This window comes from Ricinus communis, chromosome 4, assembly GCF_019578655.1.
Source record: "Ricinus communis isolate WT05 ecotype wild-type chromosome 4, ASM1957865v1, whole genome shotgun sequence".
Taxonomy (NCBI): domain Eukaryota; kingdom Viridiplantae; phylum Streptophyta; class Magnoliopsida; order Malpighiales; family Euphorbiaceae; genus Ricinus; species Ricinus communis.
In genome coordinates, this window is record NC_063259.1 from 21,102,279 (window position 1) to 21,119,390 (window position 17,112).

Consider the following 17,112-nt stretch of genomic DNA (forward strand, 5'->3'; position numbering starts at 1 on the left):
TTAATTTAATAAAGTTTTCAAATATCAGAAATTCTATTTAGAATATTTCAAATAATTACGGTTTTTAGATAATATAATAAACAATTATAAAATATTAAAAATACTATTAATTTTTTTCCATAAACTGCTGTTTAAAACAAAAAATGGTAAAAATTGTGGTCCATTCGCGAGGAAAGGACTTCTTGTTAATCATATAATTTGCAGTGCCAAATAACTCATTTACATAATCCAATTCTTTTAAACAAAGCCTTAAAACCCTTATAACCCCTTCTTCCTTCTTCTTTCCATGGCGCTCTGTTCAAGTGTATTCCGAAAAAGCTAACCAAATCAATAAAATGTTTCGTTATGCTTATTACAGTCCTCAAATCCATCTTTACAAGCTCTCATCCTCTTCCTCAAAAGTCGGTTTTATGGGTTCTAAATTATTCCTTAAACCCACAACAACAACACTACCTCCACTTTCTCCTTTTTCTTATTCTTCTTCAGGTAGGCTTCAATACCACACATGTAGACGCCTTCTGCCAGTATTTTGTTCAAAACCCATCTCTAAAAACCGCCCTTATCTCCCTAAAACTAATGGCTTTGCTACTCTTCCAGCTCCAGGTACTTTTATTCTTTTTTTTTTTTTTGCATGTTTTTGGGCAATTATATTTGGGGTTTTTCTTTAAATGCAAGAAGGAAAACAGATGTACGTGGGCTTGTTGATATAGATAGAGAAAAAGGTTCACATTTTTAATAGCCTTTGCTATGGATATCTTTGTTTTGTTTTTCAGTTTCTAGTGAAGACTCGGAGAAGCCGCATTTGGAGAAATTAAGAGGAAAATTGGAAGTGCTTGGTATTCAAATGGAGAATTTGGTTCCCGGACAATATAGTAGTTTACTGTGTCCTATGGTAGTTCTTTTTTTATTTTTAACATGGAATCTTTGTCGCCCTTTAATATTAGCTTTGCTTTAGCTGCTTCTGGGAATTGAGAATATTTAATGTTTAAATTGACTTTCTTTTTTTCTTTTCTTGTTCTTCATTTAATCTGTTAATTTATTAATTTTATGGCTATATGCATTAAAGTTTTCAACTTTTAAGCTTACTCATGCAAAATCATGTTAAAAATGGTTGATGGCTGACTTTTGGATCACTAAAGGAAAAAAAGATCATGACAAGATTGTATTTTCATGAATAACTGCCAGTACCATAAATTTACCTTAAGCTTTAACAGCAGATTGTCTTTATTCCTTTCTGCTTTTCTTGTGAAAGATGGACCATACCTATGCAAAATGTTTGAACATTTGTAATAATTCTTTTTTTTTTTTTCATAAAATTATAAGCAATGAGGCTGAATCTTTTGACTCCAATTTTGTAAAATTTCGATTCATATTTGCTATTAACCTTTCCTTAACATTGAATCCCAATGGTTAGTAATGTGTCATTTTTTGTTTTTGCATTAGTGCAACGGTGGGCAATCAGGGGAGAGATCATTATCTCTTTTTATCAGCCCAGATGGGTAAGCTCTTATAGTTTCCCGCTATCAATTTGTACTTTTAGCTTCTAGCAGATTGATAAATTTGTTCCTCTTTGTTGTATAGGGCTAATGCAACCTGGAATTGCTTTCGAGGTAAGTGTGGGTGGAATGGTGGAACGAAGGTAAGATGGTTGCTCATCTGAGGTGTCTAACTATTATTTTATCATTTGTTTTCTATTCTCCTATTAGCTGCTCTTGGTTCAGTCCTATGCAGGAAGACACTCTACATATGAAAGCTCAGTCCAACCTAAAAAAGTTAAGCTGACAAGAAAAATCACTGTGGAGGGTCTTGGATTGCAACCACTATGCACCGAGGTTGTTGGTTTCTCTTTTCCTCTCTATCCCCTCATTTTTATTAAAGATGTTTCTGAGTTGGGATGATGTCTGACATTCTTATTCCCTTTCCATTGCCTGTGAAGGTTCAACCCTCTTAGATGCTGCGAGGTTTTCTTAGCCATATAGGCATATTTGAGTCTGTCCTCCATGTGTCAAGGTGGTCCATATTGCTTCCACCAGGAGGCTCTTTGTAGGGCCAACCATAAAAAATGCAGGGAAAACTTTTGCAGATATACATATTGCAACTCTTTTAAAGGTCTATTAGGCTGCTATAATTATTGTGAAATTCCTGCGATGCCATTAGTTTTGGATACTGTTAAGGGCAGATTGGCTTGTGATTTTAATGCCCATGGCTATTGGGTATTAGCGAGTTCTTTTTGGATCATGTTGTTGATCAGTTGATATAAAAGGAGGGTTTATATTGCATACTCTTTAGAAATTTTAGGCCTTCACAATTGGGATGTACTAGTGTTAAAAAGGGGCTAAATTACCTTTGCTGTCCTTGAACTTTAGGGCTAGTTGCATCAAAGTCCCTAATTTTTAATTTGTAACTAAACCCTCTACACTTTAATTTTAGTATCGCAAATCTCCCTTCTGTCAATATCTGTCAAAAACTGTTTAACGGAAAAGTGATGTGGCAGTCTACATGTAATATATAAAAAAAGAAAAATAGTCCTCATTTATTTAAGTGGAACACGTCAGCAACACGTGTCCCACTTATTCTCTCTCCTTCTAACAAAGGATCATGTTGTTGGTCAGTTGATGTGGTACTTTCTGATAATGTAGCTCATAGTCTCAAGGGAGGAACTTATATTGCATAGACTCTTTAGTTTTAGGCCTGTTGTCACAACAGGGATGTACTAGTGTTAAAAAGTCTGTGGAACAGTTCTCAAAAAATTGTATAGAGAAATGGTCGTGCCAACTGAACATTGTAGCAAAGCTGAATGTTCATATTGCAAACCCATATTCCGGTGAGTTGAGCATGGTCCAAAATCATTTCCTAGCCTGAGTAAAATCATAATTTAATCATGTTACTTGTTTCAATTTTAGGTTTATGGATGAAAAAGATCAAATCTCTAATTTAGTTCACTCTGCTTTTCCACATCTTTCAATTGGGTGGAGTATTATGTGATTTAATTAGCAAGATCAAATTTAATTGTCAAGGCAAACACTTTTTCTGTCCAGATACTGAATGGTTGCTTTATAACAGTTTGTTTTGTTCGCTGCACTCAGGATTGGGGGGAAATTTACTGCAGATTAAAATTCTATTGCAATAATTTGCCTCACCTGATTCATGAATTATGATGTGAAATATGCAAGAATTCTGCATGTCGACTTGCACTCATATGTTCCTTGTTATATCTTTTTTGAGGCTGTATTCAGATTGTACTGGGGTGTGTAAGCTTATTCAGATCCATTTTCTACGCATTTATTTATGACTTTTTCTTTCCTTCTTTCAGATTCTTGGTTTTTTCGCGGAGCGGTTAATATCAGCAGAGACGTTGCATAGAAATCGTGTCATGCAAAGAAGTTATGGTAATCAGGTGTGTGTGTATATTACTGATTCAGTAATACTACCTGTGGTCTTTAGTGATTAATCATGGAACCGGATTCATTTGAACTTTAAATGAGTATGGCAAATAAATAGTTTTTGAACTCTAGAATTCTACTGTTACACTGTAGTTCACTATCATTTTCAGATTGTTTATGAATGTTTTATTCCTAATATATCATTCTAGTAATATCTAATTATTACTATGTGCATTATGTTATTGAGTGTTTGAAGAGTCAAACAAATTTATTGATCAAGCGAAATATTTTCTGCTCTTATGGCATGTAGAAGAGGATTTTAAATGCTTTGCTTATTGTCTATTTATACTTCTGTAATCTAGGGTGGCGCTTTTGGTGCTTTTTAGTTAATTGCCTCCAGAAAATGTAGGCTTGGTTTTCCTTTATCTTTTTTTAATATAACATGATGAGAGTTCTATTTTCTCTAATAATTATTCCATCATACTGACAGATTGTTATAGCATTTACATATTGGCGAAATGGAGAACTCACCAGCTGCAAGTATCGCGATATCAATAAGAATTTTTGGCAGGTACTTGTTAAGTGCTAAGGTTGGCATAAAAAATCTAAAGGATTTTATTCTTGTCCTTTTATGGTTAGCATCAAGTGGTATAGGAAGTTTCCTTAGGCCCTCGGATTGAACCTCTGTAAGTGGTTCCTTCTATGAAATTTATCTCTCTTGGAACATTCCTATTTAGTTCTGGGGTTGATGCCAATTATCTATGAAAGAAATTTATCTACAGTAGTCTATTGGGAATATAATGGGCAAGAGCTCAATTCCCTGAACTTATATGGCAAATTTACTTGAGTCCTTATTACTTGGATCTGTTTATCCAGGTATTTGTATTTCCATATTTCAGTATCAAAGCCTATTTACTAATGGCATGAGCAATTCATCTAGATGTGTCTTAGAAAAATGACTTTCCGGGATTAACAAACAGTAAAAAAATCTACTGGCCGAACATGTCAGCTGTATCCACATTCTCTTCCCCCTTTAATATAACCTTACAGCTATACTGGCCTCTCTCTCACTTTGCTGTGCTTCTTTCTTTAAGGGTGATCTATACAATCTTTAGTTTGCTTTTGCTTTTGTTCTTTAACCTCTCTCTTAGATCTTTTTTGCAGCTTGCTCTGGAGTCCAAACCCAACCATTTTTTTTTTTGGTTTTACTGCAATATACTTCTCATTATTCAAGCTCTAAAAAATATGAGAAATTTGGAAATTCCATATGAAATCTAGTTCAAGTAGTGTTGGTTTTTAACTGAAAGTCTGTTTATAATTGGATACAGGGGCTGAGATAACATTGGAGAACTTGGGTTTTTGACAAAAATTTTCTCTTAACCATATTCATCTGAATCTATTGAAAAGTTAGTGCATAGTTAGAAATTTGTATAAAAATCATGGTTTTTGATACCAGGTGAAAATATAAGCTGCTTAGGTTTTAGATTGATCTTTTGGTTAGTGATTCCATAGCCACTAGCTTTTCTAATAACATCATTAGATTTAGTTTTGGCACTATCTCTTGTTTCGGTGTCTGGCTATAAATGCTGGAACAAGCTCTCTGGCCATTGGATAAAAGTCTTATCTTGCAGGATAAGTTTTAAAAAGTATTAGAACAGTATTGACTTTGGAATTGAAGTCTGCTTGATTGCTGGCATTAGAGAATGAAATCAAGTGGCAGAAATGGTAGAAGTATAAACTCATCCTGTATTTTCCTCTATCTCAGTTATATTATGGACCTCTTCTTTCCTTTTTCTGTTTGTACTTTTACTCTTAATAGATTTAGGACTTCTATAAGGTAGCTGAGATAGATTCAAAATTCATAACAGCGAAATTTGGTTTCTGATTTCTGCATCTATCTCTCTATAGATTTGAATTAAAGAGCTAGCCAAAATCTATTTATCTATGGACCAGTTATTGATTTGAAGGTTCATATGAGTTAAAAGTACAAATATTTAGCTGGAATATTAGGTTTCATTTTATGAAAGTGCAAAGCAATAAAAAGGAAAGGAAAAGCTGAGATGTTGGGGCAGTTCTTGGAAGTGCTGATTTTTTATTTGTACTAAATGATGGTCTTGATTGGTTTAGCTCAATTCCGGGAGATCTAAGAAGAGAAGAGAAGATTGGGTTTATATTATTTCTTATACATTTTATTTTATATTTTTCATCTTCAAATTACAGTAGCTGAATTGTTTGAAGGGAAGAGCTCTTTATGGCATAATCTTTTATTGGTGCCTACTTTCTTTTGTTGGTATGGGGATGGGGGTCCATTAAGTAATTTTCTGCTATTTTTCAATCTAGCAAAGCTTTTCCAATAATGCTTGCAAATCAAATTCTCATGCTGTTAGCAAATAGGCTTTGATGCTGAAATTCGAAAAGGAACAGGGCCTGAATAACAAAGTATTTTTTTCCGTCATGCTAGATCAAGGATGAATTGTTTACTTTTGCCTGCATGGATTTGCCAGATTGAATTTGATACTTTATCTGCATTTATTTCAGGAAAGTGATACAGACAAAATATTTTATGGGCTGGATGATATCAAGGAAACTGATGATATTATTATTGTACGTAGTTTCTCCATAGTTGCATATTCTTTACTTATTAACTTATTTACTTAACATGAGACCTAATACTTGATGTTTGATTATAGGTCGAAGGTGAAATGGACAAGCTTGCAATGGAAGAGGCTGGATTTCGTAATTGTGTTAGTGTACCTGATGGTGCTCCTGGACAAGTTTCCCAAAAAGAATTGCCATCTAAAGAGCAGGTCCGTGTCAACTTTTAAATTCTGATTCTGGCTACTGTTAATTTTTACCATTGTCATTGTTACTATCTTTTTGTTATAGTTAATGTTGCTGTCGTTAAATTCTAGTGTTTTCTTTTATCTCCTCTGTTAAGAGTGTACAGTGTTTCTATTGCCTTGTCAATTCAAATTGTGGACTTGCCTGTCGCTTCTCCTGGTTGAGTTTTTTTTTACATAAAACAAGCAAAGTGAGATGGCGATCGGTGTTTTATTAAGTCAAAATAAGTTGATAAGTTCCTTGTTGAGTTTCGCCTCTTCTCTATTGTCTCTCTTTCTGGAAATGGCTTAGCCCATGATGCAAAGGGGCTTGCCAACCTCAGTTTTAGAAAAAGAGATTTGTTTACAAGAATAAAGGAAGAGAAAAGTATGAAGTCTATGATACCTTACATATCCTCAAAGTATTGCCGAACAAACCAATAACTCAATATCCAAGCTACTTGGAGTATTAAAGGAGAGTTGAACTCTTCCTCTTGAAAGCCATTGCGAGAGATTAAAAGTGTCTTTCAACCCCTACTCTAAGGTATATAAGGCCAAAAGAAAATATAAGAAAGTTGGCGAGAAAGAATAGAATATAAAATAATAAAATATAGGATACTGTAATGCATATAGAAATTATAAGAATACGTAAAAATATTGATTTTTAGAAATCTTATGAACAAGATCCAAGAATAAGATTAGTTTGATAGAATGAGAGAAATGAGTCTGAGGATCCACTAGTAAGGAGAGGAGCAGAATGTTAATTGAAAGAATTTGATCCTGACTTCTTTGTTGACAAGACCATGATTGTCAACTCTGATTGACTACATGATAATCATGCCGAACTTCACCTAAAAAGATATCCCAAAAACTTAAAAAACCAACTTCGGCATGGTAATGATCAAATGTTTTTGGTACTACAAGTATATTCTTGCCCATGCACCTAACTCTTTCATAAACTAACTGGCATGCATGTTTGATAAAATATTTATTTACATGCCACCTTTCTAATTAACAATTAATGTTTAAAGTGATTTTTGGATTAATGAATGAGCACTAGTCTTGAGCGAATTTGGCATGACATGAAGCATCGTGGGAGATACCTCCAGTATTTGATCGAGTGTCTCTCTTAGACAGTGGCTAGATTGTTATGCCCTTCTTGTGATTTGGAACTTAAAAGGACTTTCGGTACCTTAGGACGGTTATAGTTACAGCTTCCATGCAATGGAGATTTGGTCGCAAACTTTAGGTCACTGACTTCTTTGACCTTCTAGCACTAGACAAGCATCAGCCCCCATGTTGCATTTGCAGTTGCCATAGACAAGCAATTTTGCATGCATAAACCAAGCACAACATCCCTGCAATTATTGGAAGGTTACAAGTTCCCGTGTAGAAATTTTAACATGCTTTGTTCTGTGACCATTTGTTATGTGAACTCATTATGCAGTGCTGGGTCATCTCTAGCTTCCCTAGCTAGTGGAAAAGCATATTGTTTGTTGGTTGGGGTTTTCTTGTTACTGCGATCTGAAGCTAAAGCAATAGAAATTCTCCTGCATTTGCATGGTTCATTGTGAAAGATGAAATTTACATCTAAAAGCGAAACCCTTAAAGTTTTGTTGTTTCATTCTCGATATCTAGTTGATGATTTTATGCACGTAGTATGTTAAGAGCCTTATTAGCTTTATAGTATGATCTTTTTTTGTGCCGCACTTCGATAAGGCGCGCGACTGTGTTTTCCGCCTAGCCTCTAGGACCCTTTTGCACTCTGATTTGCCTTGCATGTTTAATATCTATGATAAATTGTACAAAGTTCATCCTTACAGCCAAGTGAATACACAAATGTAAGTCATTCTTTTGCGGCTCTAGCATTAGGATGTGGTTCATTTCATCTTCACAGGTGATCACATAGATGTAAATCATTTTTTTCAATTGCTCTAGCATTAGGCTGTCAACAAATTAATAAAGTAGTGTTTTAGTTTTAACCAGTGGGCGTCCTTTGCCTTATCAAACTTGCAAGTACCTATTCAACTTTAAAAGTGAATCCCGTGCTAATGATTTTAATATCTGTTGCTTTGATCTTGAAGTCTGGAGTTGATTCTTGTTTCTATTTTGTGAAGCTAGGACACAAAATATCAATATCTTTGGAATTGCAAAGAGTATTTGGATAAGGTTAGTATATAATACTTTCACTGCTTTTGGTTCACCCATTAATGTGAAACACTTTGAATTAAACATTAATGATGTTGAAATATTTATTCTAATAGGCATCTCGCATAATACTTGCCACGGATGGGGATCCACCTGGCCAAGCTTTAGCTGAAGAGATTGCACGTCGCATTGGGAGAGAAAGGTTTTTCTGTGTGATAACATTGTCGATATTTTTCATGTGAAAACAGTTTATACAAGTTGTTGAGAATTATCCTTTATTTTCTCTATGGATGCAGATGCTGGCGAATCAGATGGCCAAAGAAAAGTAAAGATACTCATTTCAAAGATGCTAATGAGGTCAGGCTCACCTCTTTCTGCACATAATGCTTCAAATGAGTTTTAAAGTTCAATTTGAATTTCTGCTTGGGTTATCCTGAGCTGCTATTATGATTCTTTATAAAATTATTGAATAATGACGGTGATTTAGAAGCATTTTCAGCAAAAATGGAAAATGCGCTTTTAGGCTATTTTTCCTTCTACTGATCTATTTGTTTGTTACTTAGTTATTGGTTATGCAACGTGCCGTGTGATCAGTGATTTGTATGTTTAACTGCTGCTTCCATATGTAGTTTTTATTTGTATGATGGGCCGCCCAAAGACTGCTGCAGTTACTTTTGTAGATTGTTTTTTCTTGAGGTTACTGTCAGACAGTGTGGCTCGCATTTTGTCAATTTTCTCAGGTGCTCATGTATTTGGGTCCTACTGCGCTGAGGGAAGTGATTGACAATGCAGAGTTGTACCCTATCAGTGGATTGTTTAACTTCATGGAATATTTTGATGAAATTGATGCATATTATCATCGGACTCTTGGTCTTGAATATGGTGCCTCAACTGGGTGGAGTTCTCTAGATGGGTTATACAATGTAAGCATAGTTTGATTTCTATGAATTTTCAGTTCTTTTCTCTTTCATTAAGGTTGCATTTCTGTTTTCCATAATAAAGAGTACTCTTATCTTGTATGTGTGTTATCTAACAAAATTATATATCTTCTACAAATTTTTTGCTTATTGATTGAGTGATAAAGGTGTACAACATGTCTTCAAAAATATCTTCAAAAAATTGTTTGTGAAGTTTATCTGCAGACCCTAATTAATTGCTATACCTTATGTTCATTCTCTTCCATTCAACATTTCAACATTTAGTTGTTTTCAAAAGTTACAGCATTAATATCAAAAGATGAGAGTTCTCTTGTTTTTCATTTCTTTCTTTTTCTTTTTCCATTTCCTCACTGAGATAATTATGATAATCACATTAATGCAAGATAATTTTATAACTAATCAAATTCTTTTCTTGTTGATAAAATATCTTTTATTTTGAAGATTCCTACAATATTTGAATTCATACATGGGCTGGTACTAGGAACCTCCTGGGTGCTTAATAGTAGAATCTTTCAGGGGTCCCATTAGTAAAATTATCATCTAAATTAATTGCATTCAGAGCCCTTGTAAACTGATCAGTTGTCAGGATTCCCAAACGATTTAAAAGCCTAAGAGTAAATCACCAGGGATTGAAATGGTTTCTCTCAATCCTAGAATCTGTTGTGCAATTGCCAGTTTTCATTTTCTTATTCTTTTTCTTGAACTGAAACTCTCCCCTAGAATGGGGTCGTCCATTCTTCTCTCTCTCTCAAATTTATATATAATTGAGGATGCACAACTATTGGTATTAATAACAGAAAGTACTAAAAGGCCGATGTATCAACAAATCAACAAATTAAACAAACCTGTCCTGTCCTTTTAACAAAATTGTACCCTTAATTGAGTTGTATTAGAACTCTTAACAATCCAGGTTAAATGTAATATATGTTTGATTAAGTTATATTAGAAATTAAACATTCCTCTCCTCTTAATAACTTGTACACTTAGTCGAGTTGGATTAAAGCTCTTAAGAATCAAGGTTAATGTAAATATCTATTTGATTAAGATAGAACTCTTAATAAGATTTCATCAAACTAGTAAAAATAGTTTAATTAGGGCCCCCCAATCAAATTGTTGCATATATGTGTTAAATTTTTTTGTATCAAAGATATGAAGGAGTTCTGAAAAAGTATGCATCATGGATATTGTCTCTCATTCATTAACATAATGAACATCACTGTATCAATTCAACCAAGTTGCAGACTAGTTGTGGCTAGTAACACGTAACATGAATAATTTATCATATATTTGGTTCCGTATGAGCCTAACTTTCTGTAAATGCTGTGATTTGAATTCAACTTTTGCTACTTTTCCCTCATCATTCTTTGGCCCAGAAGCTATAATATGTACTCTAAAGATGTGAAACAACCTTGCACATAAAGATGACAGGTGTAAAATACAAAAGCAATTCTAATCTAAATTGTTGAGTTTGAACTAGATGAAAGCTATTTTATGATCGTGACTTTGAATTCACAGTTTCTACTGCATGGTTTGGTGCTGAAACTCAAGGAGCAACAATTTTATGCTCTCATGAATTTTGAGAAGAAAAAGGCTGAAATGACAGTGCAGCCAAATATCAATTTTACTTTTAAATGTAATTGCTAAGTTCCAATCAATTTTAAGTGCTTGGGGAAATAACCAAGGCTGTTTTTTCTTAAGTATTATGCATCTTTATTTATTTTTATTTTCCCTCTAGAAGTGAGTTTGTGCTTGAATTCTGTTCTGAAATAGAGATGAGTGAACAAATCAGGTTAACATGTGTGTACTAGCTGTCACTTATTGGAAATCCTCATAAATACTTGAACTGATTTGATTATTCTGTATTATGTTTTGGTTAGGTTATGCCAGGAGAGCTGACTATAGTAACTGGGGTTCCCAATTCTGGTAAGAGTGAGTGGATTGACGCTCTCTTGTGCAATCTTAATAGAAGTGTTGGTTGGAAATTTGCACTTTGCTCTATGGAGAACAGAGTAAGCTATTTGTCCTTTTTGTATTCACTTGTATGACTTTGATGTAAGTGTTTGCTGTCTGTCTCCATATATGCACGTGCATCCTGCTCTGTCTATTTAACTACATAAAAACACATGGGATATATATACTATTTAATTTGGAGCGTAATTAGATTATGGATTAATCAGAATAACTTATGATGATAGTGAACATCAGTTTCTATTGTTCATATTTATCACTATATGCCTTTCAATAAATTGCAATTTGTCTTTAGAAACTATCCCATCACTACTTGTATGAGTAAATTATAAATGCTCAATTATCTGATGAATCAATGTTAGGAAATAGCTTACTTCAAAATTCTATTAACAATACATGTATTTCAAGATTACATATTTTGATCACTCATGTCTTTGTCAGGTGATTCGCATCTCAACCTTTTGAAACATAATCTTAGTCATAATGCCCTGGTAACTGAAGGTCATCTTACTCTCTTGTTATTTCTTTATCCTATAGGTTCGGGAGCATGCTAGGAAACTTTTAGAGAAACGCATAAAAAAGCCCTTTTTTGATGCACGGTAAGTTTGTGGGAATTTATTGTTGTTGCTCCAAGTTGTACTTGGCTCTTTTTTTTTTGTAGTTTCTATGAGGTAACAGCTATTTCATTCTTTGCTTCAAACTTTACAGCTATTTCATTCTTTGCTTCAAACTTTACAGCTATTTCATTCTTTGCTTCAAACTTTACTTCTTCATTACCAACTCAACTACGTCCATTATTTTCTTAAAGATCTCTATGGGGACTATGTCAGAACAATCTTTCATTTTACATAACAAATATTTTGTATGGACCATTCTTCAGTATCATGATGCATTTGCTCATATTGCATGCTTGAAACATTTGATGTTACAAATTGGTTCTTTTTTCTTGGGTATTTTGGAAATGGGTATGTTTCCCGATTATGGATCGGCAAGGAAGGTTGTCAATACATGAAAATCATGTAAGATTTTCATGTTGAATGATTTAGTTATTGAATATGTTATCTTTGTCCATGGCTTGTGCTTCTAATTGTTACTTCTAGTACTTTACTGATAGTTTTCTAACTCACAGGCCTTGAATATTGTTAATTTTGTTGTTTGTTTTGTTTGCCTATCATAGTTATGCCTCTGATATTGATGGACAATTTGTTAAACGAATGAATGTTGAGGAGTTTGAGGAAGGGAAGCAGTGGTTAGCTGATACATTTTACCTCATAAGGTGAGTTCCTTTTTAGAGTTATCTGTTTACTATTCGGGCATTAGAACTAGAAATTCTATTCCACTTGATTATTGTAATTCTTCCTGGTTTGATCAGACTATTGGTTTCTGATTTATATATATATATATATATATATATTGACATTACTGTTCCCATGACCATGGAGTAGATGTGAGGATGATAAACTACCAAGTGTCGATTGGGTTCTTAAACTTGCAAGAGCAGCGGTTCTAAGGCATGGAGTGCGAGGACTTGTCATTGATCCGTACAATGAGCTTGACCATCAGCGTCCTATTAGCATGTGAGATTTTGATCCCATTTTCCCATCATTGCCAAACTCTTTAACAATTACTGTTAGTGTATTGGTGATTCATTTTGTTTAACACCCAACCTTCCATAGTAATGGTTTTTGGCCTCGTAATTCATATTTATAAAAGTAATTAAAGTTAGGATTTGGTCTGTCCAGTTAGTTCAGGTTTGGAGATATGTTGAGTAATTGTGAAAGTACAAATAGCTTTGTTTAACTGCATGTCCCTTGCAAGGGAAAATTAAGTTATAGATTGAAATGCTCAACTAATGTGTTTCAGAAGTGTTTTTGTTATAAAAGCCATTTTACTATGGCAAATCTTGGATGGGGTGAGGAGCCTAAAGACAATCATCGTAACTAAAATTCCCACTGCTTATAACTTTTCCACCTGCCTGTGGCATGTAATAGTGTGGAATTATCAACTTTATGGTACTGGATCCTCCTCGTGTGATTTGAAAAGCTTTCAAAGGAGGAATTTGGAATTCTGCATTAGGTTTTAAAACATCAGAAAAAATTATTGTTCTTTTCCTTCTCTTCTTGAAGCTTCAGCTGTATGCCTGACCGCATTTGCTTGCAACCTCAATCCATATTTTGATATTGGTTGCAAAGTTTCTTGTAAGCTTATTGATGAATAAATTATTGCAAGTATAAACATTTTCTGTAAGGTTCTGATAATGCACAACCCTTCAAATTGCATTTTTGAAATAAATCTAAATAACATGGTTCTTTCCCTTTTCTTTTGTGCTCTCTTCAGTATCTTAACTGAAAATGAATCTTGCATTTCAGAAATTAGATGGAGTAATCAAGTACCAAATGTAAAAGAAAACTATTGGTTTATATGGGGATTTGTAATTTTTGGTCCTTGTGTCAGAAGGCTGTAAATTTACTGTTTGTCCTCAAGCTAGAAATTTGGTTGTGACAGGACTGAGACAGAGTATGTAAGTCGGATGCTTACGTTGATTAAGCGGTTCGCTCAACATCACTTATGTCATGTTTGGTTTGTAGCACATCCCAGACAGGTTGGTCACCTCAAGCCTTGATTTTGTCAAACTATTCCTTCACTTTAATCACTTACCTGTACTCTCTGTCTAACAGTTGCAAAACTGGACTGGATCTCCTCCTAATCTATATGATATCAGTGGGAGTGCTCACTTCATAAACAAGTGTGACAATGGAATTGTTGTTCATCGTAACAGGGATCCAGAGGCTGGAGCTATAGATCAAGTACAGGTGAGTTAAATGCATGTGCTTTTGTGCTGGATCATTACAATCATCGACATTTTCATTATTGTTAAAGTTCTTTTATGGCACATATACACAGTTAACAAATATAACCTACCTGAGTAAATAACAACCAGGAGAACAGAATGTCTGATGCGTACATGCATACACACACACACACACAGAGGTCATCGTTTTCTGCTTGGTGTGCCGTGATCCCTCGCATTCAGGAGAACGCAATGTCTGATGCATACATGCATAAAAACACACACACAGGGATCATGGTTTTCTGTTTGGTGTGCTGTGATAATCATCATTTTTGTTGTCATTCATAGATGATAACCAATTTCTGAGGTTTTAACTTGCAGATTTGTGTGCGGAAGGTGAGAAATAAGGTTGTTGGGACCATAGGTGACGCCTTCTTGTCATATAATAGGTATGAGAATCATGGTACTTTTTGACTTTTTATCATTTTGTGAAAATCCAAATTTGGCCATGAGTAAGAAAGTTCTCTTGGATTCAAAATTCAATTGCATGATTAACATGGAATATGGATAGGAAGAATTTTTTTTTTTTTTAAATAAAATATGGAATGCACAACAGAGCAAGAATTGGTTAGAAAATGCTTAGGTGAAGTGATAGTGAGCTTGTAATTCTTAAATTGGCAATAATTATTAAATTTGTTCGAATCCGATCATAAAACTTTTGATTAGTTGCTACGACCCATGCTCCACTTGAATTTGATCAATTTGGGCACTGGAAATCTCATCTGACATCAACTCGGATTTTTATTTTTTTTAATTCTAGTAATTGATTCTAAAGACCATATTTTTCATTTTTAGGGCGCATTGGATTTAGAAAAATCTATGTTTGAGGTCTTGTGAGATATGTTTTAGGGCTGCAAAAGAATTGAGTTTTAACTAGTTCAGGTTTGACTTATTCAGAGGAACATAGTTGAACTGAGCAGAACCCTATTCCTAACTGACTTGGACAAGATTAAATGAACCAACATTAAATCAGTCTTTCTCAACATAGTTGAACTAAGTTGTAAGTAAACTTATTGACTAGCTTATTTACAAATTTTGATATTATTTTAGATGTCTTAATATGCATTCTAATTTTTATTCATTTCTAGTAATTTGTATGATAAAATATATACTTCTCAAATATTATATCATAAAATTGAAACAATATTATTTTCAAAATAAAGTTCTTAGTAAATAATAAAGGTCGTATAGTAAAAGCATATCAGTCTCAATTTCATAGTTGAATTGTTAATAAATTATTATGAGCTGGCTCATAGATCTATAAACTAATCAACTCATTAAGTTAGAAGACCGGAGCTTTACCCAACACCACTAGGTTCATTTATTAGAGCCAAACGACAAGAAATCCCAATCTTTATGCAGGTTTCAATATTAGCAATTAGGTTCAAGTTGGCAATAAATATTTATTCCTGAGCTAAATAAAATGGCATGTTTGTAATGCTAAGTTACTAACTTGCCCATACTCCCCTTCTTTCTCTCATTAATATAGGAAACTTAGTAATATATCTTTATGATAAAATAATAATTTTTTTTTGGCAAGACGATCAAGTGGCTCTATATCTTTCCAAGATATGGTTGAAGTGGAGAAAGGGAATAGATATAGCCGACCCCAATTAATTTGGTATTAAGGCTTAGTTCCATTGAGTTGAGTTGATTCAATTTGAACCTAATTGCTAAAATTGAAACCAATGACAAAGTTTCAAGTACTATTAGTTTTAAGGAATTGGCAAAAACTGAAAATGCATAAAAAGCTTTAGTTTATATTTATATATATATATATATATATATATATATATATATATATTTTCATATCACTAGGCTTTAATTTGATTCATTTAGCAAATGAGCCTTAAAAGAAGATTGAGCTGGCTCATTGATTAAAATGAATGTGCTAGTGTGAGCTTTTGTTGAGTTGAGCTCCAATAGCTAGCAAGTGGCTCGACTTATTTGCAGCCCTACCGATTGTTCGACTGATAAAATTTGTCGAGGATGGGTCAATTTCAGTTAATAAAAAGAGACTGTCTTTGACACAAATTGAGTTTTTATTGTTCAAATTGAGAATGAGGACGAGATATAGATATCAGTTGTCTGATTTGCTCAAATTTAATTGTTTCTTCCTTCGGACAGTGTTTTTAACCATTTACAGTGTCAAATACGTCTTTGTATTTCTAGAGTTCATGTGGGTATTTGTTGCTCCCCCCTGTTCTTCATGAAATCACTGCTGATGAGTCCTGTACATGCACTTTGGCAGGGTAACTGGGGAATACTCAGATATTGCTACATTTGGGAAGATGGAACAGCCATAAGGATAGGCGATTAGGTAATCATTGAGGAAAATGCTTGTATATATATTAGGAGTCATAGATTAAAGATGATATTATTGAAAAATCTGTGTTCATCATTTTTGTTAATTTTGCTTTGTTATTCTTTCAGAAAAATCTTCCTACATTATGGTTGTACTTTAAAAGTGGTGTAATTTTTGTAAACTAGTGCTCTGTAATATATAACATTTCAGCGCATCAGGTAAATGAGTAATAGCTACCTGGTAAATCTTTGTCATTTGCATACTTTTCTTAAGGCCTTGTTTGCAATAAATCACCTCTGAGCATTCAAATCAAAAAATGAATTCTTGCAACTATTACAAATGCTTGTTTTTGAGAGTTTGTATAGTCTGATCAAAGAAGAAATCTCTGCTTGCGGGGGGAGTCAGAATCCATACCCGAATTTACAAACAACTTAATCCGGTGGTAGATTTATATTTCAACTTGGTAAGATTTTAAGATCGAGTTTCTGCATATTTGTTTATACTTATCAAAAATAAGAAGAATTCATGACCTGACCATGTCAAAGTCAAGCTACAGTTTCAGTTGGTAGATTTGTAGCTTAACTGGCTCCACTTTTAGATGATGTCTATGCAATTTTCTCACACTAATACAGGGGCCGCACTTTTATTCGACTTGTTGAAACAAGCCAATCGTGCTGAAGATAGTGTTATACCTTAAGTT

General features: G+C 33.9%; 1 protein-coding gene across 1 annotated transcript; it reads left to right on the top strand.

The window, feature by feature from the left end:
• Positions 1 to 217: 217 nt before the first annotated feature.
• LOC8265479 (twinkle homolog protein, chloroplastic/mitochondrial) lies at positions 218 to 16,672 on the top strand. The gene is made up of 21 exons (XM_015721782.3): positions 218 to 603; positions 774 to 892; positions 1,444 to 1,499; positions 1,582 to 1,639; positions 1,722 to 1,832; positions 3,314 to 3,397; positions 3,874 to 3,954; positions 5,922 to 5,987; positions 6,074 to 6,190; positions 8,324 to 8,371; positions 8,467 to 8,552; positions 8,647 to 8,707; positions 9,091 to 9,273; positions 11,166 to 11,297; positions 11,794 to 11,855; positions 12,434 to 12,532; positions 12,702 to 12,833; positions 13,762 to 13,858; positions 13,935 to 14,069; positions 14,429 to 14,496; positions 16,359 to 16,672. The coding sequence occupies exons 1-21, from the start codon at positions 336 to 338 to the stop codon at positions 16,411 to 16,413; spliced, it is 2,118 nt and encodes a 705-aa protein (XP_015577268.2). The 5' UTR covers positions 218 to 335; the 3' UTR covers positions 16,414 to 16,672.
• The last annotated feature ends 440 nt before the right edge of the window (positions 16,673 to 17,112 follow it).